Source organism: Epinephelus fuscoguttatus, linkage group LG8, assembly GCF_011397635.1.
Source record: "Epinephelus fuscoguttatus linkage group LG8, E.fuscoguttatus.final_Chr_v1".
NCBI classification, from domain to species: Eukaryota; Metazoa; Chordata; class Actinopteri; order Perciformes; family Serranidae; genus Epinephelus; species Epinephelus fuscoguttatus.
The window spans coordinates 14,088,058-14,112,906 of record NC_064759.1 but is presented as its reverse complement, the minus strand read 5'-3'; the positions used below and the strand labels follow the sequence as shown (position 1 = coordinate 14,112,906).

General features: G+C 41.6%; 2 protein-coding genes across 2 annotated transcripts; both read right to left on the bottom strand.

Moving 5' to 3' along the window:
• Window positions 1-1,888: 1,888 nt before the first annotated feature.
• Window positions 1,889-10,520, bottom strand: clk2b (CDC-like kinase 2b). Its single transcript, XM_049584047.1, has 11 exons — window positions 10,014-10,520; window positions 8,167-8,257; window positions 8,023-8,089; window positions 7,822-7,938; window positions 7,585-7,751; window positions 7,165-7,259; window positions 4,698-4,827; window positions 4,524-4,606; window positions 4,359-4,438; window positions 4,185-4,275; window positions 1,889-4,105 (listed from the first exon to the last, which is right to left on the bottom strand). The coding sequence occupies exons 1-11, from the start codon at window positions 10,077-10,079 to the stop codon at window positions 3,923-3,925; spliced, it is 1,170 nt and encodes a 389-aa protein (XP_049440004.1). The 5' UTR covers window positions 10,080-10,520; the 3' UTR covers window positions 1,889-3,922.
• A 243-nt stretch (window positions 10,521-10,763) lies between these two features.
• Window positions 10,764-24,460, bottom strand: LOC125893397 (meiotic recombination protein REC8 homolog). Its single transcript, XM_049584046.1, has 17 exons — window positions 24,146-24,460; window positions 21,866-21,934; window positions 21,635-21,777; window positions 21,483-21,558; window positions 20,686-20,806; window positions 20,515-20,596; window positions 18,169-18,236; window positions 17,989-18,067; window positions 17,780-17,903; window positions 17,519-17,696; window positions 14,480-14,690; window positions 13,949-14,154; window positions 13,781-13,820; window positions 13,440-13,527; window positions 13,276-13,365; window positions 13,048-13,157; window positions 10,764-11,280 (listed from the first exon to the last, which is right to left on the bottom strand). Exons 1-17 carry the CDS (start codon window positions 24,199-24,201, stop codon window positions 11,177-11,179), a joined length of 1,845 nt encoding a protein of 614 aa, XP_049440003.1. The 5' UTR covers window positions 24,202-24,460; the 3' UTR covers window positions 10,764-11,176.
• Between the last annotated feature and the right edge of the window lie 389 nt (window positions 24,461-24,849).

Here is a 24,849-nt window from a genome sequence, read left to right as displayed (position 1 = left end):
GGTGGAGCACGTTAAGAAATCCTACGTCTGAATTATGACAGTATTCTCCAAGTTATGACATCATGCAAAGATCATTCTGACAAATCAGTCAAACTGATTTTTGATGAGACGTGCACACTTTGTCAAATCCACTGTATCGTGTGTGTGAACCAGAGCTTCCATGCAAGCCCACCAAAAAGAGCCACTTAAGGGATTCTCATGTGCATCAGTGTCCGACATGTGACAGCTCAGTCACTGACACCAGCATATTAACACACACACACGCATGCACATACACACACAAGTGCACATGCTCATGCATGACCTCACGAGAGGCTTCTGCACAAACAAAGGTTATGCTAAATATTAATGGCATACTTAGAATTCCAAGTATACATCTCATCATAACACATTAGCATAATGCCCCAAATACATAAAAACATGAGAAATCATTGCTTTAAATAACACCGATACAGCCATCAGGGGATTTAATCTTTTCTAGATATTTATCTGAATGGATCTCTGGTCACACTATCTGGGGGAATTTAAAGGGACTCTTCAAATCTAGAGACACCTGGAACCTGCAGCCTGCACCACCAGACAGACGCAGCAAGAGGGACAAAATTTTTCCATCTGAGACATCACAGTCCTGTCTTTTCTGTAATCCCTGGTCATATTATTTTTTATTGCAGACAAATACCAAAGCTGGACACGGCATGCCACTCAGCCGTGCTGCCAATTTGCCTCATTGGCCAAATGAAGTCCTGCAGCAAAGAAATCCCCTGTGGTGCTGGGTGAGCAAGTTTTATTCAAATGACTATCTTGGAGTTCTGTAACCAGCTCTTATAACGCAACCGTGTGTCATTCGCACATTTCATTCCACACCATATAATTCTAATTTACAGCTAACGAATGAGAGTAAATTTGAAAAATAATTATGATTATTTCTAGGTCTGTTGCAGTGAAAAGTACGATGATTTATTAAGAAAGTTTTGGCACATACACGAGCTCCACGGATCTCTTGGTACACATGCTGGCAGTGTGCACCGCAGGAGGGCGTCTCAGCCTCTTACACCACCTGATTAAGCTCTTTCAGTGATGGCCTCAGGCTCCTGGTCGCCTTAACTTGGTGTGCCTTTAGTTCTGTGGTTGCTTCGACCCGTGCGAAACAGTCTGCAGGTCTAACTGCTGTGATGATTTTAAATAAATTGGACAAAAAACGGAGTTTCATCCAGGGAACTAATAAATTACCTGTTTTAAATTCACCTGACTACTTCAATAGTCTGTTTTTCCTGTTCTAAGATTTAAACACAGTAAAATTAAGCAAACATTTTGATGACAAGTATAATCAGAAATAGCTGTAGACTTAATATAAAATGTTAAATCTTTGTTTAAAAAGAAAAATAAGGTTCTGCATTGAGACTAAAACAAGTAAATGGGACCTAATCTACGCACAAACACACAAAGTGATATAGATTTACTTTCATCAAGTCTCCATTCACACATAAAAATATCTCTTTTAAACTCAGCACCATTGATGAATTCATTAACAGCCTATAATTACTTTAAGCATCACAAAGGAAGATCATCTGCACACACTCACTAACACACACATACACATACGCACAACCTCCCATACAAACACACACATCAGAAATAAGGTCTCATTCAGCCAAACACACATAGGCTGACAATAAGTCTCTCTCGGCTCTGCCAAGGCTGAAGAGGAGAACTGGCAGGCGCACACATTCGCTCAGCCTTGTGACCGTGCTCTCTGCTGAGCTGCACTCCATCAATATGCCAGAGGACGCTCTGCGAGTAAACAGAGGTTAAATGAGAAGTGTGTGTGTGTCTGTGTGTATGTGACATGCAAAACACGAGAACAGAGCTGAGGGGGCGACTTCAGAAGTCATTCCATACAAAATTTATTACAAAAACACACACAATTTTTTTTTTATTAAGTGACTGAGAGAATTAAACTAAAAGTACAGTTTTTAAGGGATCATTAGTTTTTGTATCTATTTGTCCTCTAAATTTTAGAGATACAGTTTTATTTTTTAACATTTTTAAGCGGATGTACATGTGATCAGTTCCTAAAAGACAATACCCAGTGGTTTTGCAGGTTTTAGCCCATTTACTTCCATTCATGTATATTTATATGACCAGCTAAGTATTTTTTTTACATTGGGGCTGCTGTGTTTTATTATTAAATGTTGCTAATTAATTAATATTTCGCTCATTGTGATGAACACATAGTGAATTATCACGTGACTCCCCTTTCTGGCCCAAAACTTAACTTTTAACCTCAATGTTTCACTCTCACCACTCTCATCAGCATCACTTTCAGCCGACTGTACCCTACCCGTAAAGCAACAAACGGCAGACAACGGTGAGCATACAGTAATGGTGCATTTAGCATCTAATTGATAAGATAGGCCTTGTTGAGAGTGCCAGCCAAAATCAGGTTTTTGGCAAATCCAGATTGATTGTAGAAAGTCTGGACAGAAAAAACAGAACAAAATTTTTGCAGATGGGATCAAAAACTTATTGAGAGGTGCTTTGAAATTTAATTTCAACCAGATTTCTACAGCTGCATCCCGATACAGATCTGTCCAGTCCCAGCGTCTTTAGCATCACTGACAACGTGACTGCGTAGCTGACGTAGTGACTGACGCTGACAAATGGTCCCATCTGAAGCCAGTGTTTGATTTGTCCATTCTGGGCTACTATAGAAACAACATGGAGGACTCTGTGGAAGAGGACCTGCTCTGTACGTAGATATAAACAGCTTATTCTAAGGCAACGAAAACACAGCAATTATTTTTTTCAAGTGATTACACACCTAAGAAAACACAGTTATAAATATAATATTCTATTTCTGCCAGCAGATGCCCCTAAATCCTAGACACTGGACCTTTAAAGATCTGATTTGAGAAAGAAATCTGATTTGTCTGCAGTCTGAACATAGCCTTATTTCTCTCAGGAGCTGGTGCGGACCAAGAGTCCAAACCTACAGAGCCAAAAGGACTTTATGTTCATGAGGTGGCCAGAAACACAACTCCAAATGAACGATAATTTAGCTCTGTATCTGCTCGGTGTGTAAATAGTCACCTGTTAACAAGTCCGCTATACCAGCTTAAAGATAATATCCACCTGAGACCCGAGCTTTCTTTAGCATGCATTTTTAATTTCTCTAGCTATTTGCTAAATTCTCAAAATTGGCTCTTTGCTGCAAAATGACTGGATAGAGACGGCTGCCATCTTGTTTTTACATGGATTAGTGTATTGCCCTCTTACTACCACTAGATGGCACAAAAAAGTCTTCACGAACGAGTCTAAGTTGGAGCCCAACCCAAATTGTGATGTCCCCATACCATACGAGGACAGAGTCTCAGGAGGACATATCCAATTCGTGCTCACAGTTTGTTTCCAGCACCAAAAAAATCAGTTCATGTCAATCATGTTTATAAAAATTTCCTGTACACTGTGAATAAAACTGCCTTGACTTGCTTTACTCTATTTATATTGTTTTCTTTCCCACATACAACTAACTCGGCTGACTGAGGGTGTGATCGGTCATCTCATTACGTTCTTCCTTTGCTTCCTTCATGTCTGATTGACATGACTCATCTCAACACCATTCCACTGCGCTCATTAGGAACCTCACTCCACATCACATCCATTTAAATCTGCAACTATTATTCTTCACTTTTCTCCACCACCTGGGTGGAGACTCCTCCAACTCACATAAAACCGCTCTACTTCCCAAAGACTCCTCACATACAGTATATCTTTTCCTATTGTGCACACTATATCAAATAAATGTAGAACTTTTAAAGCCCTTTTAGTCTCTCCTGTTTGAAATATACATGATTTGTAGCAGAAACTAATACTTGCAAACACACTGGTATGGTCCTCATAAGGTCAAGTGTCTATTCAAGGGTCATCTGCTCATGTCACAGCTGTTCCTCCAGACTTTACTCCGTCCTGAGTGATGAAGAGGCAGGAAGAAGGGGTGACGCAGAACAGAGGAAAGAGAGATCCGTGTCGAAGGCTCGTACTCCAGCATCCTCTCCAGGAGGTAAAAAAAATGGTGGTGTTCTGTCCCATGTGATAACAAGTACTTCTAAAATAAAAAACAGAGGAGTGTCGGGTCATTTAAGGGAGTTCAAGTGTGTTGAAAGATTGCATCTGCTTCAGCTCACCCTCAGTGGTTTGCACTTGGCTTTCACATAACGTCCGGCCTTGGAGCATTCATTCCAGTCGAGACGCCCACGGTGGAAATACTTCTGCTTTCTGCAAAGAAAAAAAATATATATATGTTTTGACAAATAAATTGTTTGCATGCATGCTTGTGTAACAGAACAGGAGTGTGTTACCTGCTCCTCTGGATCATTCTCTGAGGAACTGGTCCCTGTATTCTCTCCATCATAGCAAGATGCTCCTTATTATCATGAGTCTAAAAGTGAAGATCACGTCAACAAGATCAAAACCATGAGACATACACCATGCTGTAATTTCACCAATAAACACCCATATGTGACCTGAAACAGCGTGAAACCTTGGTAGTATTCAAACAGGATGCAGCCGATGCTCCACACATCACACGGGTGACTCCAACCCAACTCTGCGCCAGAGAGGAGAGACAAAACCTTCAACATGAATAAACAGCACTGACAGCTCCTGGTCACTCTGTGGTTTAAATCAACATCTCTTACCCAGTATGACCTCTGGAGCTCGGTAGTGACGTGTAGAGATGACGGTGGAGTGGTGTTCGTGGTCAAAGGTGGCGCTGCCAAAGTCAACAAGCCGAACTGTGGTGTCATTTATTCTCCGCTCACTGCACTTCTGAGGGAAGACAGAGAGTGAACAGGCCAGCAGTTCAGCCAGATGTGTTGCACTGGACTTATACGTAAAAGTGAAAGTCAGCACACAGAACTGTGAACACGCACTTGGGGGCGTATCTTCGTACCCAAGGTTCTCCTGTAACATCCTCTAAATATGGCTCATTAAGGCTCATTAAGGAGACCTTTCAAAGGGTGTCATGCTCTCAGCAATGTTTTTCCCATAGGTCAAAAAAGATGCATTCATCTTAAGTGTCACAACCCCCGCAAAATGACTCATCCCACTATCAAGATTTGATCCATTCAGTTCAATAACATTTTGAAAGTATAAAGGAGCCACAAGATTAAATTATTTTATACCTATTCAAGTTAGCAGAGCGCTAAACATCTACGGAATTTCATACACCAGAAATAAAGCAATTTTGGCTTCATGCACCACTGAGCAACTTTCATAGGAATGAGCACCTCCAACGCTGTATCCAGGTCTCTTAATACATCCATGGTCCACGCTCCATGTGGAAATAAACGACTCATTCTAAGCTAATAAAAACACGATGATTCTTATTTTCAGGTGATTATACACTAATTGTGAATAGTTCCTACATAAACTGATCACAGCAAGGTATTTATAATGACTTATATTATATTCCATTTCTGTCAATAGACCCCCCCAGTCTCAGAGCCCATCAGCTATCGGTCTAACTATGATAAGCTTCTGCGGGCAAGGGCTAATATTTTGGGCCTGTAGCCAGCAGATATCCGAGCTAAGACTTCCTCTTCAGTGTGCCGGTCATTTTGGCGAATCTCTTTCTCTGCATATAAATGCACATTAAATAAATAATTAATAAAAAGCTTATATAAAGTCAAATTGTAATCAGATAGCCAGTGAGTTCTGAGGTGGCATTTTGGCTATTGCGTTGCTCCTCTCTACACGGACTGTTTACCTACCTTGACCTATATTTCATATCTAAGACTGTTGTTTATATTTATCTATATTAATGGTTGTTAATAAGTTTGGGATAGTCGTTGACAATTTCCTTATTCCAATGAGACATGAATATTGAGATGGCGGTATGATTATATAAGTGTACACTTCTTCCTACTCCTTTTAAACATGTCTGTTGATGTTTGTTAGTTTATGTTTTCATTTTTTATTTTGCTCAAAATAAAGTCATTCGTTCATTTATTGACATACATTTGCACTTCCTATACATCAACATACCTATGGGCTATGAATGACGACAGTAATGTTAGTTATTGTACGAGTCCCTGTACACAGTCTTTTCTAGTAAGATAATCATCTTATTCCAACAACGGGGAAGTTTGCAGTGTTACAGCAGCAAAGGGGATAGTGTAGCAACAAGAGGCATCAGCAAGATGTTATGGATGTGCAAACAGTAAAATAAAAACCTCTGCTGCCTTTTTTCTCACTTTCCTTGTTCACTTTTCATGTGTATACTCCATCACAAGTAAATACAGCAGTGATTGAATTCAAAGGCCTGAGACACATTGTTAAAACCAGGCAAATAATCATCCATGGTATTGAAAATCTTTTAGACACTAAATTTTCTATAAACTACTCCACTATTCCTTTTGTACAGCACTTCAGTCAGCGTGAGTTGGTTTTAAATGTGCTTTATAAATAATTGAAGTTGAGCTGAGTTGAGCTGAGTTGAGGTTATTATATTCTCTCCAAATCTCACACGTTTCAAATGTTGTTTTCCTGCAACAAGCGGCATCCCGTGATATCTCGTGATTTTTCAGAAATAAACTTCCACTTAACAAGGCAGTAACAAACAAACCAATTAAAGTGAAATGTAAAGGGACACTTTAGACACTTATAATAACAATCTGAGCTACTCTGTGTCAAAACTAACTACTTTTAATGGACAAGCAATGACGATGTTCAGTTGCCCCATTTGCTTCCATTACAGCCTGTTGCTCTGCTGCCTGCTCACTCAATACTGGACCAATGTCAAAAACTCTTGTTCACATCGGTGTCTTTGACCAATTTATACAGGGAAATAGGGTCCAGGTTGAAAAATGCTTAAGTTATCCTTTAAGATACCGCTAACTCGTACATACTGCACCTTTACGTACAACACGTCAAAGTTTAAACCGTACTGTAAATCTAAGTGTTTGTTTAAAAAAACAACAACCACAACCTGGAGAAATACATGTATCTGTAAAGGGAACTCATGTGGGTGGTTCACAGGTTGTGTGGAGCGAAATTTGCATCCAAATAGGCAAGCACAAAGCAAATCTCCCACTGCCTGCATTAATCTCCGCTTATTTCACATCCTGGTTTTCTCTCCCAGCCATCATGCCTGCAGTTGTTTACCTTCTCAGCGTTGTATATGAGGGAATAGTCTGAATTGACAAAGAGGATGTTCTCGGGCTTCAGGTCGGTGTGAGTCAGCTTGTTGTCATGGAGAACTGCAGTGGAGACAGAGGGAGGAGGGAAAGTAGATTTATCAGGAGAGAGCCAACGCCCTCGTCTGGTCGAGTTGTCTGTTGGTTAAACAGTCAGACATCATGATGGATTTGTGCGGGAAATAAAAGCAAAATATTCTATTTATCAGACATCCTGAAACATCTCCATCTTCAGGTAACAGTCGCCCTTTAAATATCCACCTGACTTGTTCGCTGCTGCATCACAGGGACAGCTGTTAATAATCTGCTTACTGTCATCATCACTGACATTGATCCAGACTTACAGGAGACAAAGTGGTACAGTTATTGTGGTGCATGTTGGACTCACAGCTGACAGCGTGGCAGATCTGGTGAGCCATGTGTCGGATCTGGTTAATGGGATAAGGCAGGAAGCTGTTTGCTTTCAAGAAGTCAAAGGTGCTGAGAGACAGCAGCTCAAAAGAGATGCACACGTGGCCGTAGTAGTTAAACCAATCCAGCATCTGCACGCAGTGACTGACGGGGAAAGAAACACAGAGATGAAATGTAACAGACAGAAATAGAGTCAAAATCACAAACTACTCACTGTCTTTTGGCAGGATCTCTCTCGCTGATCTTCTTCAGGACGTTGATTTCCAGTTTGGCTGCTTCTCTGTATTTCTCCAAGTTCTTAATGATCTTCAGAGCGATCTGACCTCCTCCTCTGTGTGTTAGAAAACTGTGTTTAAAAGCTGTAAACACATGCTGCATATCAGTCCAACTTTAATTTTATGATGAAGTAAATTACCTGCTGTGGTCCAAACATTGCACCACCTTCCCAAATGTCCCCTCACCTAATGTGTCGACTATCTCATCTGTGAGACAGATTGAGGTGAAATTAAAGCTGGAGCATTTTTGACGGCGGCTGCCAACTCACCGAACTGATACCTACATCTGTCTTCGAGGACGTCCCCACTTTTGTAGATCAGGTGGCCATTCTCAGTGTCCCTCTCATTGTCGGCTGCAGCCTTGGGGCTGCTCCGCTGGAAACAAAGTCAAATTTATGACAGGTGGTGCAAATAAAGAAAAACCTGCGTCTGTGTGTCTTCACTGTCCAACAAAAGACGGAGACAGAAGGAGTGACATCTGACCTCTTGGTTTGAAAGGGTAGAGGTCATCTGGGAGCTAAAACTGATGCCTTCAACTTACATACAGACAAGCATCTGCATTAAGGGGTCTTAATTTCATGTATTTTTTTTAAAGGGACAGTTCACTCAAAAACCAAAATACATATTGTTCCTCTTACCTGTAGTGCTATTTACCAGTCTAGAATGTTTGTTGTTGGTGTGAATTGTCAAGCATTGGAGATACCAACCGTAGAGTCTGCCTTCTCTCGAAAATAACAAAACTCGAAGCGCCAAAAACATACATTTGAAAACGCTTCCATTTTCACAGGAAATGTAATGTTAACGACGCACAGTCTCTTTCAAAATAAATGCACTACGTCAGTACAACACCGCAAATTAGTGGGGGTTTTTTCCTTCAACAACAAACACACGTGCTTGGGTTTAGGAAAAAAGAACAGGGTTTGGCTGTAGATTCTTACAGGACGTGAACACCACTCTCTTGGGTGAAAGTCAATGTCTGCTGGACCCATCCACCACCCCTTTCACCCGCTCCAGACGGACTTTCGCTGCATTGACTTTTGTCCTTGTTCCACCGCGTTTCCCAGTGACACTGCTGGGCACAGTTTAACTATAACGGCAACTGGTCGCATATCATGCTGATGTTAAAGGACGCCTTTTTTCATTGGTTTATGACACCGCAAGTCACCGCCAAGTCGCTGGATTTCAACGACTTAGGAGTGAGACCAGGCTCGTGAAGTCTGATGAGCACATTGACGCTCTCCAGAGGATGAACCCTTTCCAGTTTGGGTTTTAAATTCTGTAGCACCACCCCTAGGACATTTTGGCTTCACTAGCAGAGGCTTCTGAGAACAGCCACAACACTAACATGCTGTTAATTCTGTCCAACACTTTTATACTGAGGGATGTAATATGTATCACAGCTCACAGGGGCTAATAGCAAGGCTTTAATGGGCAGATCGTACAGGATGCGAACACAGCTCTCTTGGGTGAAAGTTGAAAGTTTGTTGGACTACGGAGTGAAACTTGCTGTTCAGTTTATCAAATGTATATTTTTGTGCCATCTAGTTCCATTATATTGGAGAGAAGGCAGACATCTCTACAGCTGATATCTCCAACACTGCAACTCACACCAAAATAATCTAGACTGATAAATAGCACTACAGGTAAGAGGACAAAGATGTATTTTTGATTGGTTTGGTGGTTTGATGGGCGAACTGTCCCTTTAAAGCTACAGACTCTAAATGCAACTGTGGTCAAATAAAACCCTCCAGAATGCCACCTCATGCATTAAACGTTGATCGTAACGACCTGAGTTCATTCTAAATGAGGTTAATAAGAAATGTCAAATGACTTCTGGCCTCTTTGGAGGAGCTGAGGCTCTATTTCCATCCACATTCTGAGACTGTTATTAATATCAGAAGCCCAGCATGTGCTGAGGAGACGCTTACTGCAGGACACGGGCCACGAAATAGACCCTGCACATAAAGCCAGTGACACAGCATGTAAACACAGTCTGCATGTGATCTGTGGAGCGCAGGGACTCACAGCGCAGATGATTTCAGGTCAAAAGTCAACCATGATGCAGAAGTGACAGAATCATTGGTAGAACAAAATAGAAGCGAACGCATTCACAGGAAACTGAGGTACTCACAGAGAGGCAGAGGCCAATACAGTCCAGGAAACCCTTAAACAGAGAGTACATCTCTGTCTTGCCCATTACGCCGAAGTGCAGAGCTACTCAGAGATGAGAAGAGCTTGAGCTGAAAGGAAGGGGGATGGAGAGGAGGTGTAGTAAGGTGAAGAAAAGAGGCAGGTGAAGCAAAAGCAGAAAAAGTAGTCGACCAGTAGTTGGGGAGAGAAAAAGCACAAAAGGACAGGACAATACAAATTAAAGCAAATACAAACTAGAGGACATGGAGTTGTGACGGAGTAAAATGTAGCCTGCGATGTTGTCAGCGGATACAGATTCTAAAATGAGACACACAGCTACCTACAAAGCAACCAGAGGAAAAAATAAAGAAGAAAAGTAAAAATTAAACACGAGTGAACAAGAAAGCTGAGGTGCAAGACAAAAACAGAAAGCGACAGACAGAAATGAGACAGAGACGGAGGACAGACAGAGAGGGTGAGAAAGAGAGAGCTGAGACAGACGCTAATAATAAACTTTGGTCACAGCCCCCTGAGAAAGTCTCCAGAGGAGAATCAAGATGTGTTCAGGGGGGGAGGAGAGATCCAGTTTCACTCAACTTACTTACTCTTCTCCTTGCACCTCCTTAACCCCCACAATATGTTTTGCCACACCTGTCGTGCTCCACGTGCTGCACATACCTCTCAATATAAAGCGTGTGCTCTCTTCACAGAAATAACTGACAGAGCTCTTATTAAGCTTTTATTTTGTAGTTCATGTTCAAAGGGAGGCAAAGCTTGAACAGAGAGGCGCACTTTTGTTTTAGTGCTGAACATCATGAGGTAACGTTTTTAAAAAATATGATAAAATATAACAATAAAAAAGTTAGGATACTCATTTTGGTCACAGTAGCAAAAGGAACCAATGATTTGATTTTTGAATCATATAAAACAGCAGTTTTAAAAACAAAACTAACTTCATGTCAACGAGACACACCAGGAAAAAATCTCATGAAGTGATTTGAAGAACACATTTGAATTTTATGAATATTTTCTGTGAATGATGTTTAAATCTATTTTTTTCTCACTGAGAAACAAACAGGAAACCTCAGAAACAGAGAAATAAGTCTCTATCCGACTGAACAGTGACGTTTGTTCTGGAGGCTCGTTGGGACTCAAGTGACCGTGTCACAAAGTCTGATGCACCTCTTCGTAGTTGGGTCCAGGTGATATCCATATGTCCCCATAAGGCTCGTCCTGCTCCGCCCGTATTTTCCTGGTTGACAAAGTCCCTGCAGAAAAGACACAAATATCAAAAATAATCGCAGTAATGAATGCTAGCATTGTACATATCTGCAAACCTCAGATACGATAAATATGTGCATTATTATGTTGCGGATACGTTGAAACGTTATGTTTCTTTACACTTCAACAACACTGTGGTAAACATGTGGTCAGACTTAGCCACAAAAACTATTTTGTTATGGTCAGAGGAAGATAATGTTTGGGCTTTAAAAACACACTTTTAGTGGCACAATCATGGCTGAAGAAGCCGGTAAAAAAAAGACAACTGCGGACTGTGGCACTATCCCAGCAGGAAACGCAGTGATGTCTCAGAAAGAAACAACCACTCTGCAAGGCACTATCTTGGCTGGAAAAATTTGCAATGTGTAGCTAAAAAACACCCAGCGGATACATTGAAACCTAATTTGCGGTCAGATTTAGTCACAAAAGTCATTTCATTATGATGAGAAGAAAATCATGTTTGGGATTAAAAAACCCAGTTTTGGTGGCACAATCACAGCTCAAGAAGCTGTCAGTGTCTTAGTGAAAACAACTGTTTTTCGTAGCACTATCTTAGCAGGGAAGGCAGCAAAATCTTGGTAAATACCTACACAGCAATGTCATGGTACATAACAATAGCTCTTTGTAGCACAATTTTGGCAGGAAATGCAGCGATGTCTCAGAAAGAAACACAACCACTTTTCGAGGCACTATCTTGGCCAGAAACGCAGCAGTGTAAAAAACAACAGCTCTTTGTGACACTATCCCCACTGGAAAAAACGCAATGTGTAGCAAAAACAACCCACTGAAACTTTATGTTTCTCTCCACTTCAACAATGCTGTGGTTAACATGCGGTCAAGATTTAGCCACTAAAACCAATTTGTTATGGTGAGAAGCAGATCGTGTTTGGGCTCAAGAAAACCTGGTTTTGGTGGCACAATCACGGCTCAAAAAGCCATCAATGTCTCAGGAAAAGACAAATGTTTTTCGTGGCACTATCCCGGCAGGAATTGCAGTGATGTCTCGGTAAACTACAACCGCTTTTTGTGGCACTATCTTGTCAGGGAACGCAGCGATGTCTTGGTAAAAAACAACTGCTCTTTGTGGCACCATCCCACTGGAAAAACACAATCATGTTGCAAAAAAACACCCACATTTGGTGGCCAAGAAGTGACTGGAAACACAGAAATGACTCACTAAAAAACAACCAGTTTTGTTGTTTGTTGGTCTCAAACAGTGGTCTGCAGCTTGGCAGGCGTCTCACCCACGTGTCACCCCTCCACCTTCCAGTGACAAAGTCAGCTCATATATGTGTTGATATGGTATATATGAAACATACAAGTGTAGCGTGTACGTAGTTTAAAAAATATATATATATGGTGCATAGATTTTCTTTTGGTGACAGGGCTGCAAACACTGAGTTTAAAACATCTACTTATTGAAAAATGAAACACTAAATTTTCAGTGTGATAATGATGATGAGCTGAACACAAAAGTCAGGATAAGAGCAAATTAAAAAGCATAAAGCTTTTTACTAGGGTTAAATATGTTTGAGTTATCTGTATTCTAAATCAAATTATTTCACTATGAAGTATTGTAAACGAGCGCTTGGTGTGTTAATGGTCCCTCAGCTCACACCACCTCATTATTAAAGCTTCCACTGGTGACACCACTCAGTATTTTCAAAGAACTGGCTCAGGCTTATGGATTACAGAGCTTCTTCCCGTGTTGATGCTGTAACATTAACAACATTTCAACATGAGTAATGCCTCACCCAGGAGCCTCTGAAAAATGTTGCTGACAGTTCGGCGGTCGACCTCTGGTGGCAGAAGAGACAGAAACAGCACAGGTGCCTCTTCATGCTCGAGAAAATCCAGCAGCAGCCTAAACACACACGACAATACGAGCACATAATCGTATTCTTATCTCCAAACACAAAGACCGGGAAAAATAAACTGCTGGTTAGGATATGGTGTTATGGTGTTGCGTTCACTGTCATTACCCAGGAGACTCTGCGGGAGATCGCTCTGGCAACTCGTCCACCATCTCTGGGATGTCCTGCAGTACAGACACAGACCTGGAGACAGTGGACCTGCCAACACACACATGTGCACATAAGCATGGCTGCACACACACACACTTCACATATCTTTCTGTGCCACCTACCCTTCTTTCTCAGATGGTTGCAGGGGGGAGATGATCTCTCGAGACAGCTCTCTTTGGTCAGAGCCCTCCAGCGGCAGTGAGCCATGATCTGAACACACACATTTTGGGACATCGTGCAGGCTAATATTGGTTCCCTGGAGGCTTGCCCTAACCCTTAACCATAACTGATACATGCCTAACCCTGACCTCTGACCTCAGCTTAACCCCAGGGGAAGACAGAAACCACTTTAGGTCGTGCTGAAAGCAGTGGAGACACATTCCACCCCCCAGTTAAACACAAAGTAGCTGTCACCAGTCAGCTGGTTTAAATCCAGTCTCATGTTTTTAAACACAAGCTTTACCTGAAATCTCAAACATCAGTTCTGCCTCATCTCTGGGGGCCTGCAGTCGCACACAGACACACACAATCAGTTATTCATCTTGTGACATTCCCCACAGTCTCCCCGCACAAGAAAGCCTCACAGTCATCCACCCCAGAGTCCCACAAACAAACAAACATCCTCCCACACCTCCCTGGGAAGCTCCAGACTCTCCCCCTCTCTTGCCGCTGCCTCAGCCGCCTCGGCCACCTCAGCCGCCTCGACCATCTCGCGCTCTCTTTCCTTTTCAGAGTCGGTGGACTCGGGCCCTCTCTCCCCAACCTGCAGGTCCGAGCCCGAGACAGGCGTGATGGTCGCAGCCCGTCCCCATAGAAACAGCACCTCCTCAGGCAAGACTGCAGGGTCAAAAATAGCCTTGTGGATTATTTTTGAAAAGGTTACTCAAGTCACGTCTTTCAAAATAGCAGTGGGTGCAGATGAATGTGAGAAGTCTGAAAAGTCTGAGGGAAAAAATGAAACACTTCAGAGACGTCGCCATACACAGCCTGTCTTCATTCACATTCACAGATTGCTGGATTGTTTTATGGTGTGAATAAAAATGTTTAACGTTTAACGAGTCTCTTTTATTGGAAACATGGTTGTAAGGAGCATCAGTGTAAAATGAGATTTATATTTGAGGGTGCATTGCCGTATGCTTTTCATCACAGGTGTGTTACTGACAGGTGCACGGGTTGTTGAAGAGCTCAGCAGCAGTAGGCATCCTGTGAGAGGAAGGGGGCGGGAGAACTACAGGTCTGGTCTCAGCCAGGGGGTCATCGATCTGCTGCTGCAGCACCTTCTGAGAGATCTGTGTCTCTGGGTCAAAGAAGATCAGCTGCCTCTTCCTCCTCCTCCTCCTCCTCCTGGTCTCCACCTCTGGAGGAGGCACATCCTGGGTATGGCAGAGAAGTGGGAAGTCAATTTACCCGAACTGTCTTCCAGCTGTCAGATGTAGTTTGGGTCGCTCTTTATCATAAGAACAACTTTTTGTTTGCTAGGTTGTGATTCAATTTTCTTTTTACTCAACTCTTTCTTTCATCAGGAAAAATTCTCCAAGAGACCTTTTAACCACTGGACCAAAATCTATTTTACAACAATCTATTAACAGTAGTGGAAAGTACCAAAGTAGATTTACTCAAATTTTGTGCTTTAGATCAAAATCGGTGCATCCCTATGTAATCTGGAAGTTAATTTGTACATTCTATTATTATTTTACAATGTTTACATTATTTTATTGTTTACTCTTCTGAACAGGATAATTTGTAATTTTTGATGTGCTTTACTTGAGGATTTCCATTTTCTACTAGTTTGTACTTCTGCTCCACAATTATCAGCTGCAACATCACAGTGACGAGCACACAAATGCATCTTTTATTACAATGCAGTAATATTTATTATTGTTTTATTTATTATTATTATATTATTTCTACCAGCCTACACTTGGAAACTGTTATCCGCATGCAGAAGGAGGCACGCATCAATTAATGGAAGAGAGGCTCATGCTCATTAATGGCATCCTCCTCGGCTGAGCTGTAACGTTAGCTAGCTCAGTGGTGCTACGTGAGCTAGCAATAGATGCACGCTTCCTTCTGCACGGTGTTACAGTTGGTGGGTGTAGTTTGGTGGTAAGAAAATAGTTCCTACATGAAACTGCTCACAACAAGGTCTGTGGATTATCTTGAGTAACCAGGTCATGATTTCTGGAAAGAGACATTGATGTTGAGTTTTCAAATGTACTGTTTTGCCACTTTTAACACCACAAGCTTTAGTTTCTTTTCTAGCAAACTACATCCACCAACCATATCACTGTGCAGAAGGAAGCGTGCATCTACTCATGGACGAGAGGCTTGTGCTCAGGACAGCATGAGATGTAAACATTAATGGCGTCCTCCTTGGCTGAGCTGTAATGTTAGCTAGCTCAGTGGTGCTATGTGAGCTAGCAATAGATGCACACTTCCTTCTGCGCAGTGATACAGTTGGCGGGTGTAGTTTGGTGGAAAATAAATTAGTTCCTATGTGAATCTGCTCACAACAAGGTCTGTGGATTATCTTAAGTAAGCGGGTCATGATTTCTGCAAAGAGACATTGCTGCTGAGTTTTTCAAAAGTATTTTTTAGCGCTTTGAGCACCACAAGCTGAGTGCCATCTAGTTCCATTATACTGAAGAGAAAGCAGACATCTCTACAGCTGATATCTCCAGCACTGTGCAACTCACACCAAAACAATCTGGACTGATAAACAGCACTACAGGTAAAAAGAGAAAAATGTATTTTGGGTTGTACTGTCCCTTTAAGTATATGCTGAGTAGTATTACATGTTAAAAAGTATTTCCATACTGTGGAATCACTACTTCTACTTAAAGGGCCAGTGTGTAAAATGGGTTGAAAACAGTGACATCAGTGGTCAAATTCTAGATTGCAGGGCTCACTCGCTCATCCCTCCCGTCGGGTAAATGACGGTGGCCTCGTAGAGACAAAAAGCCTTGCGCACAAGTTTTTCAGGAGTAGGTCTATCTAGCGACGAGGTGAATGTTTATTTAGAAATCTAAACCATGTTACGATATTGTAATGAATCCCTCACAAGCAGGAGACCAGAGGAGCGTTTGGGAAAAAGGCCCATTTATTTGAGCACTCCAGAAACTCCGGTAACACTCCACTCCGTCCCAAACTCTGACTCTTCTAGCATAACAGACACACTTCATAACTTTACACACATACTCGTTTACCATACCGAGTGGGGACCCCCCCTCCCCTCTCTGCTCCGCCACACTGACTGACAGCGTAGCCGGTAAACAGGGCTCAGCTGTTTATTTAGCCTAGCGATATCTCTGGACTATAGTAGCTGCAATGGACGACTTTGAATGCAATTTTGAAGAGTTTCTTGTAGCGGACACAGACCCAGAGCCATACCTGTTTGAGTCGGAGCATACAGATGAGGAACTCCATGTGTTTGATGCTGAGCGGGCGAGAAGAGAGGCTGAATGCACAGAATGGGATTCGGTGCTACTGCTGCCATTGTTGGAGAGATATATCATCAGGAGGAAAAGCGCCGCAGAGAGTGCATCACAAGGAGTGAAGTTGCGTCTTCTTTTCCTCGCAGATGACGGTTCGGGTTCATTCTCTCCTGTTGCGTGGTAAGTGTGGTCCATTCGCAAACTTTATAACTAAAAAAACTTTTCACTACTCTCTGTCGACGAACTACTAACACTCTGCTGTTTCCTCCTCCTTCTTCCTTCCTTCCGCTGTCTTCGTTGGTTCATTTACACACGCGAAACACGTTCTCCGGCTGGCTGGACTGTCCGCTCGGGCTGCCTTACATACATGGTGGCGCAAGATGGCAATCTCTCTAAAGCAAGGCCCTTGCTATATATATATATTATAAGGCTACGAAAACCAAACAAATTTTATTTTATAGCGATCATATACTTGTATAAACATATTAATGGTAGAATATTCAGATTCAGATTCAGATTGACAATGAACCATGCCAAATATTACACACTGGCCCTTTAAGTAAAAGATCCTAGTACTTCTTCCACTACTGTGTATTTTATGTGTACAAGCTAGATGGACTAATGTGAATTATTTTCAACATTTCTAACTGCAGATGTGGCAGGTGATTAGAGAGTGAGCCTCCTGCTGCTTTATCAGTGTGAAATTAATTTAAAAGAATTGTTTGTGCTCGCACGTCAGTTTGAAGAAAAACCACAAACAATGGCACCTCTGCCTGCGGAGCTGGTCGCTGCCATTCCTCTGCTTCAGATGGTGGCGAGGGGGGGGCGGGCATAGAGACAGGGGTGAGCTGGTCTGAGGGGGGTCCAGGCTTCTCCACAGACAGGCCCGGCTCCTCCTGAGGCAACAACATGGCGTCCTCACTGGACAGAGTGGTGGGCTGTAGTCTGACACAGGAAGAAACACAGTCAGTGTGCGCTTGTTTGGGTCTGTGTGTGCAGATGTTTCCATGCACATCTGTATAATTTACTCAATAGTGGATCCTGTGACATCTTTTGTTCTGTCTTTCTCCAGGTCTTCCGTTCCTTCCCCCCTTTCCATCTCTATGTCCTGCTCTCCTGGTGCCACTTCTTCTCTCGGCAGCTCCAAATCACCTGTTAGCAAAAAGGTTAAAGGAAGAAAACACATGTCTATCTTGTTTTCTGACGAGAAAAAGCGGCTGCAAGTTTTGCCACGCACCTTCTGGAAAGTGATCTGTCTGGGCCATGAGCAAATCAATAGTGTCTGGATGATGATCGACAAGCTCCTCTCCCTCATACTAGCAGTGAGAAGAAAGAAAAGAGGAGACAGATGTAAGTGGAGACCAGCAGGAAACAAAAATATGTACGTCTTTGCATGAGCTCCTTTTGACAGCTGTACCTCTGCGACAGGGATAGCGACAGGCTCAGTCTCTCTCAGAGTGATGGTGTCTGGAGATGCAGTTACATCTGAGGGATGACATTAATAAAAAAGCAAAGAGAAGTCGCCATGATTTCAACAGCTACATAAAAACCAGCGGGAGAGGACCCAACTAATCAAGCTGCAATTAAAGTGCTCTCTTGTGCCGGGTGACATGCGGCTACACAACACTTCCTGACACCTCTCAGCCAATTAGGAAGATGTTGTGGAAGGCAGCGTGTTCTGCCCTGACCCGCAGTATCTCTCGGCTCGGTCTATTTCTGTGACCTGCTGGTATTTTGTGCTCTGTGTGTCTCTGCATTCAGTCTGACACACTGTACGTTTCTGAGCATGTTTTTGTGTTTCAGCTGACGTTTAATTAACGCTGATAATCATATAATGATGCAATTAGCATGTCAAACATACTTGCTGTAATCATTCATTTGGTCATACTGGCAGTGCTGTTGTTCTCAGGTTGGTCTCAGTCTCAGAATCAACAGCATTATTACTCAGTCTTGAGGACTTGGTATTTTGAACGTGCTGCAATGGACTAAGAATGTCTGATTCAGGAAGTTGAAATGAAGAGTTATCGACACAACAACCCCTTATTTAACACACAAAAAAAGACAAGTGTAAATAAGGGGGCAGATGGCTGTAGGGAGATCACCAGGGAGCTGAATGATTCTGGAAAATGACCCTCGCTAATGACAATCTACTTGCTGTTGGCTATATTAAATGCTCTTTCCAGTAAACATCACATTATAAAATGTGTGTTTTCTGTTTAAAAAGTACAGACGTAGAAAGATAGCAAGTCCTTGACCATATTTAAAGTGGTTACATCTCAGTGCACCTGCCACTTGACATGTTAGAGGAGATGCACTTATACATACAGAGTCGTGGAGTGAGTTACTGCCCCAAGTAGTTCAAGTATCCCAGGGTCTTGTTTAGAGTGAGGGCAGGCTGGCGTCTGCAGTGATGTGTGCACTGTGCCAGACTGTCGGGATGAGAAGGGAGCTGAGCCGGAAGGCAAAGCTTTTGACTTACTTGTCCATTTACATCCCAACCCTCACCTAAGGTCATGAGCTCTGGGCAGTGACCGAAAGAATGAGATTGCTGATACAAGCAGCGGAAATGAGTTTCCTCCGTGGGGTGGCTGAGGTCAGCCTTAGCGAAAAGGTGAGGAACTCAGACATCCGGAAGGAGCTCGGAGTAGAGCTGCTGCTCCTTCGCGTTGTAAGGGGTCAGTTGAGGTGGTTCGTCTGGACGTCTGGAATACTTTGCTCAGCCTGCTGCCCTCGCAACCCAGCTTTGGATAAGTGGTTGAAAATGGATGGATGGACATACATACAGTGTGTCAGTAAAGGAGCTGAACGAAGAGAAACCTTCATTTGTTTTCTGTGGATCTGTTTTATGGGAATGTGGATCTCTCAGATGAATTTGAGGGCCGTCTATTGCTTGCATGTTCCACACATTGGGACTCGCACTGGTCTGGTCTTGGCCATGACTTGGTCTCAGTTTAGGTGTTCTTGACTAGAACACTGCTTACTAGACATTAAAGAGGAAATGGACACGCTTGTTTAGACTGGTTCCCTATAATCCTCGCTTTCACTATGCAAGTCTGTCTGCCATCAAGTACGTTCTCCCAGAAACGCGAAGGCTCCATTTACAGTACAAAGGAAGTGCGTTAACCACTGTGCAACCAAAACAGGAAGATGACAGCACTTTTGCACTTTTGGTAGCTATCATCAGCTATCAAATAGAATCAGTGAAAGTTCTTTTCTATCCCCAGTAGTGAAAATGGTGGACAGTGGAACAACCAAGGAACTGTGGAAACTGTGACAGTTGCTCGTCTTTGGAGAAACAGAAAGCGATCCAGTTGTCTTGGCAACAGTGGCATCAATAATAATACAACTTGCAAACACAAAAGTATCTATTTCCACTTTAAAAAGATCTTTTCTCAACATGTTTTGAGTGAAAGTGAGAGGGGATGAAAAACAGTCCTCCCTCTGTGCAAATATATATTCAGAGGTTTATGTGAAATTGTAAGAACGCCTAATTATTAATCAGCTTGATGTACGTTTTGCTTCACTTAAAGTCTTTGAATTGTATGAATGAATTATAGTATTGTGTTATTAATTCAAGAAATCTCAAGTTAACCCTCATTCAGTAATAATTCTCTCTGGACATTTCATTACATTCATTATCTGGCGGTTCATTTATTATTTCAAGTTACTTTCAACGGGAAATTTTATTTTCTGCTGCTGCAATCACTCAGTGCCCTGAAGACACCATTATTTAATGTCATTACAGCACACTGAGTCATCTTACCGCTCGCTCCTGCAGCGGCAGCAGTTGGAGGAGTCAGCTCAGGATGCTCAGGAGAGGCTCCCCTCAGATACTCCTGACCCATCTGAGAAACACAGACAAGTACACTCATTTATTTACATGATTTCCAGCTTTATCTTTGCTTTCAAGTGTCTTATGTGGGTATTCGGGTACCTGTATCAGTGTGTTGGGGCTGGGCATGGCTTCCTGCATGCTCATCACTCCGAATAAAGGGTCAGGAGCTCCCTCTGCCTCCTCCAGGAGAGACAGGGCATCAGGGAAGTCCAGAGCGTGTCTGAAAGACAACAGGAGGCCCAGCAGCAGGAAACAGGAGTTAATTTGTGTCAAAGGTTTAGCTGTGTTTTTCTCTTTTTCGATATTTAGAGTGGGAGTGAATAAGCAAGGGGTCTGGGGGTCGTCCCATAATAAACGTGGAGCATCAAGCACTTCATTTCCTGCATTCTGGTGAATTTTCCTGCATAATTTAACGGTTGAAATGTCACGGTACTTCCTGCTTTAGGTGTGCATTGCTGTTTCATCTTCTTTGTCTTTTGGCAGATTGAGGAAAAGACTTCACTTGAGGAAAAGAAAGGGCTCTGTTTTATACATCAATGAGATTATTGTCTCTGAGTTCTGGGAAATGTTTTAATGGGAGGAAATTCTGCTCTTATTTTTCTGAGTAAACAAGACAATAATCTAATAAATTCTGTATCCTTCTAAACCTAAAAGAGCAGGGTTTCTTTTCAGTGAATGCATTACGCTTCTGCACTTCTGAGGTTGCAAACTGGCTCCACCTACGAGCTGTTCCTCGAAATAAAAGTCTGCTACTTTCATGTTTTTACAGGGGGGGACAAACACAGCTCTTCCAGACACTGAGGGGAATGTGTCCCCTGAGTTCTCCCCAAAGTCTACACCTATGCTTTGTAATTGTTAGTGCAGACAAGTGTATAACGTTGAGCACCTGTTCTCACCTGCTCTGCTCATCCATATCAATTTTCTGGGCTGTCCTCTGTTTCACCAGCTGGCCCACGATGGACTGAAGTTCTTCTGGAAGGACACAAAGTCACGGTCAAGAACCACATCACTTCATCTCTGTCCTCCATGTCTGCTCATAACTTCTTACCCAGGAGGATGGCACACTGTCTATGGTAGACGAGGATGACGCCGTACTGGAGCTGCGAGGAGAGGTAGAGGGAGAAGCGAGGTCGTGGCAGACCGGGCTGAGGCGGTGGGACCTGCACCAGCAGGTAGTTCATGATGTCATCACTGTAGGGGCATTAGATTTATTGTAACTGGACAAATTCATAGTTCAGTTCATTATAAATATGTGACAGTGACTAAAATAACTTCCTACCAGGTGCGTATGACGTTGACTTTGAGGAAATCCCGGCGAGTCACTCTGATGCCTTTTGTGGCAACCAGCCTGGAGACACAGAGCACTGATGTGATCATATTTAACTCATCAGAGCTTTAAGTAATCTGCAACCTCTGAAACTGGACTAGCAACCAGTATGAACTGCAGTCAGCTACACACTCAACCACAGTGCTCTGCTGCTCATCAATTAAAAACCAAAAGTCACTAAAGCATGTGTGGGTGATTTTCTGCCAGCAGTATACTACATTTATCACATAACCACATTGTTATCTAGGGCTGCAACTAACAATTCATTGTTAGTCATTGATTATTTTCTTGATTGATTGATTAGTTGTTTGACCTATAAAACAGCATTAAATGGTGAAAAATGTCATTCAGTGTTTCCCAAAGCCCGACATGACGTCCTCAAATGTCTTGTTTTGTCCACAACCAAAGGACATTCAGTTTAATAGAGGCAAAAAGACACCAGAAAATATTCACATTTAAAAAGCTGGAATCAATTAATTAATTTAATCAGTTAATCAATTAACTGACGGCCTGGTGTCTGGAAAATAATTTCTCCCTAAATACAGATAAGACCAAAGAGATAATTACTGATCTAAGAAGGAGGAAACACATTGGTGAGACAGAGGTAGAGAGGGTGAAAACCTTTAAACTTCTTGGCACCCACATCAGCGAGGATCTCACCTGGTCTCACAACACACAAAAGATCATCAAGAAATCCATGCAGTGACTGTACTTCTTAAGAAAGCTGACGAAATGTGGCATGCCAACCAATATCCTCAGCATCTTTAACAGATGAACAGATTTAATGCTTTAGCTTGAACTGACTTGTTGCAACATTTCTATGAGGCATGGTGCACTTTTCTTTTTAACTTCTGTATACTTTTTAAACTTATTTCTTTGCTTCTGCTATGTTATTTATTTTTCTTATAATTTAACTTTAATTCTATCATTAATATTGTCTTGACTGGCAATTAAGAATTTCATTGTACAATGCAAACCGCTGAGTTTTCTACTGTGCATATGACAATGAACATCTTGAATCTTGAATCAATAAAGGGACACTGGAGGAGGCAGTTACAGACATATTCCTTTTCAACACACCGTCCTTTGTGAGGCAGCCTTCAGAGTTTTATGAGGTTTTATAAACTACACGTATGTCATGGTATTCATGTCGCTGAACATTCGTACATTTCCTAATGTATCCGTTCTCTCTCAAAAAAATCTTTTAATGCAGATTTCTTGCTTCATATTAATTAGCTGAGCTCCCAGTTCACCTTTTAAGGGGTGTAGCAACTGTTCATTTGTGTTTTAAACCTAAACTGAACAAACATATATAGAAAAAACATCTTGAAGGCTTAAATAACTTTTTAAAGAGTTTTTTTTAATTAATTTATTAAAGTATGTTTGTTCTGATTTTTTTCTAAAATCCTAAATGATTACATTCACATTATAAACCTTGCTCTGTCTGCTCCAACAATACAGTACTTAATTATGGTCATATCAATAAAGCAAATTTGAAGTGGGCCAATTTAAATAATATATAAGGTGTTCTCATTTCAGTCATTTTTGCAACAGCCTACATGCATCTTTTTCGTTTTTTAAAATCAAATCTTTGACCTTCACCTCATCTTCAAAGCTCTTACATTAAGACACTTCAAAGGATTAAACTTGTTTTGATTGCTGTGCCTATTTTTAGATACCTGTTTTCTTTGCCACTGATGCACCTGCACTCTACATCATGTACAAGTGTGTGTGGGCTCCACAGTGTGTGATCAGTTTATTTAAAAAAAAACCCTATAATATAGGTTTAAAAAATATTTAAAAAATATTTTAAGATATAAAAATTAGTGTTATGGTTGTACATGCTGGCCAATTTATCACATAGGAACAAAATATGTATAGACCTACTATAAAAACCGCCTTAACAGCCCACGGAAAATTTTCAGTCATTACGGCATTTGATTACTTGGTGGATCTTTGCTTCATTAGCAAACCTGAGATTAACTTTAAATGTGTTTTTTGATGGTTGTTAAGTAGCCTTCTAAAAATTAAGCTACTGAAGACCAACTTCTAATGAATAAAGCAGCAGTGTTGAAGCCCAGTAATTAAACCCTGGCAGTCACAGTCTGATTAATAAAGCGGTAATAACGGCACAGCTTACAGCCCGGTTACAGAGACATACGCGGCCATTTTACCTTCACTAGCTAAACTTCACATCGATTTTACACAGTCAAGAAAACATTTTTTACTCACCAGATTGTGGAGAAACATCCTGTGTGTCGCTTCAGAACAGCAGGGTAGTAAAACATCTCAGAAAATGACGCAGAAAATCGATCAAATTGCTGATAAATTGCTTTAAATCAGAGCGGTTTTTTTCCTTTGTGAGACCTGAAATGAATGTTTGTTATATTTGTTATTGTTTTGAGAGAAGATGATTGGTCAGTCACTCCGTGAGCTGCTCAGAATAAAGTCTAGTCTTTGTCCCGTTAGTTAAAGGCAGAAATGTGATACACTGGTGGCGCATTTCATTTAAAAGACAAGAGAAACACTGTTATATAATTTTCTGATCATCACATATTTTTTTTCTCCAGATGTTTGAGTTAATAAAGGAAAATGCTTGTGCAGTATTATTTTATCAAAACTGTGATAAAAAAAATACATATTTTAAACTATTAATTTGAGAACATAACTTCTATTTCACTGTGAATTTTCCATTCAGTGTTTCATAGTTTTTTCGCATTATAACGAAACTAATTCACCTTGAAATTGTACCATTTCTCCCTTTTTAACAGCCTATGGTGTTTCACAAAAAAGATTAAAGATGTTACTGTATATGATTATTAATTTTCTTAATCTAGACATGTTCATAAAAAACAATTTAAAACACAATTTGCTTCATGTCTGGGCCCCTAGTCTCAAGCTTTCGACGGCTTATCAGGGTGAATTATGACTTGTAC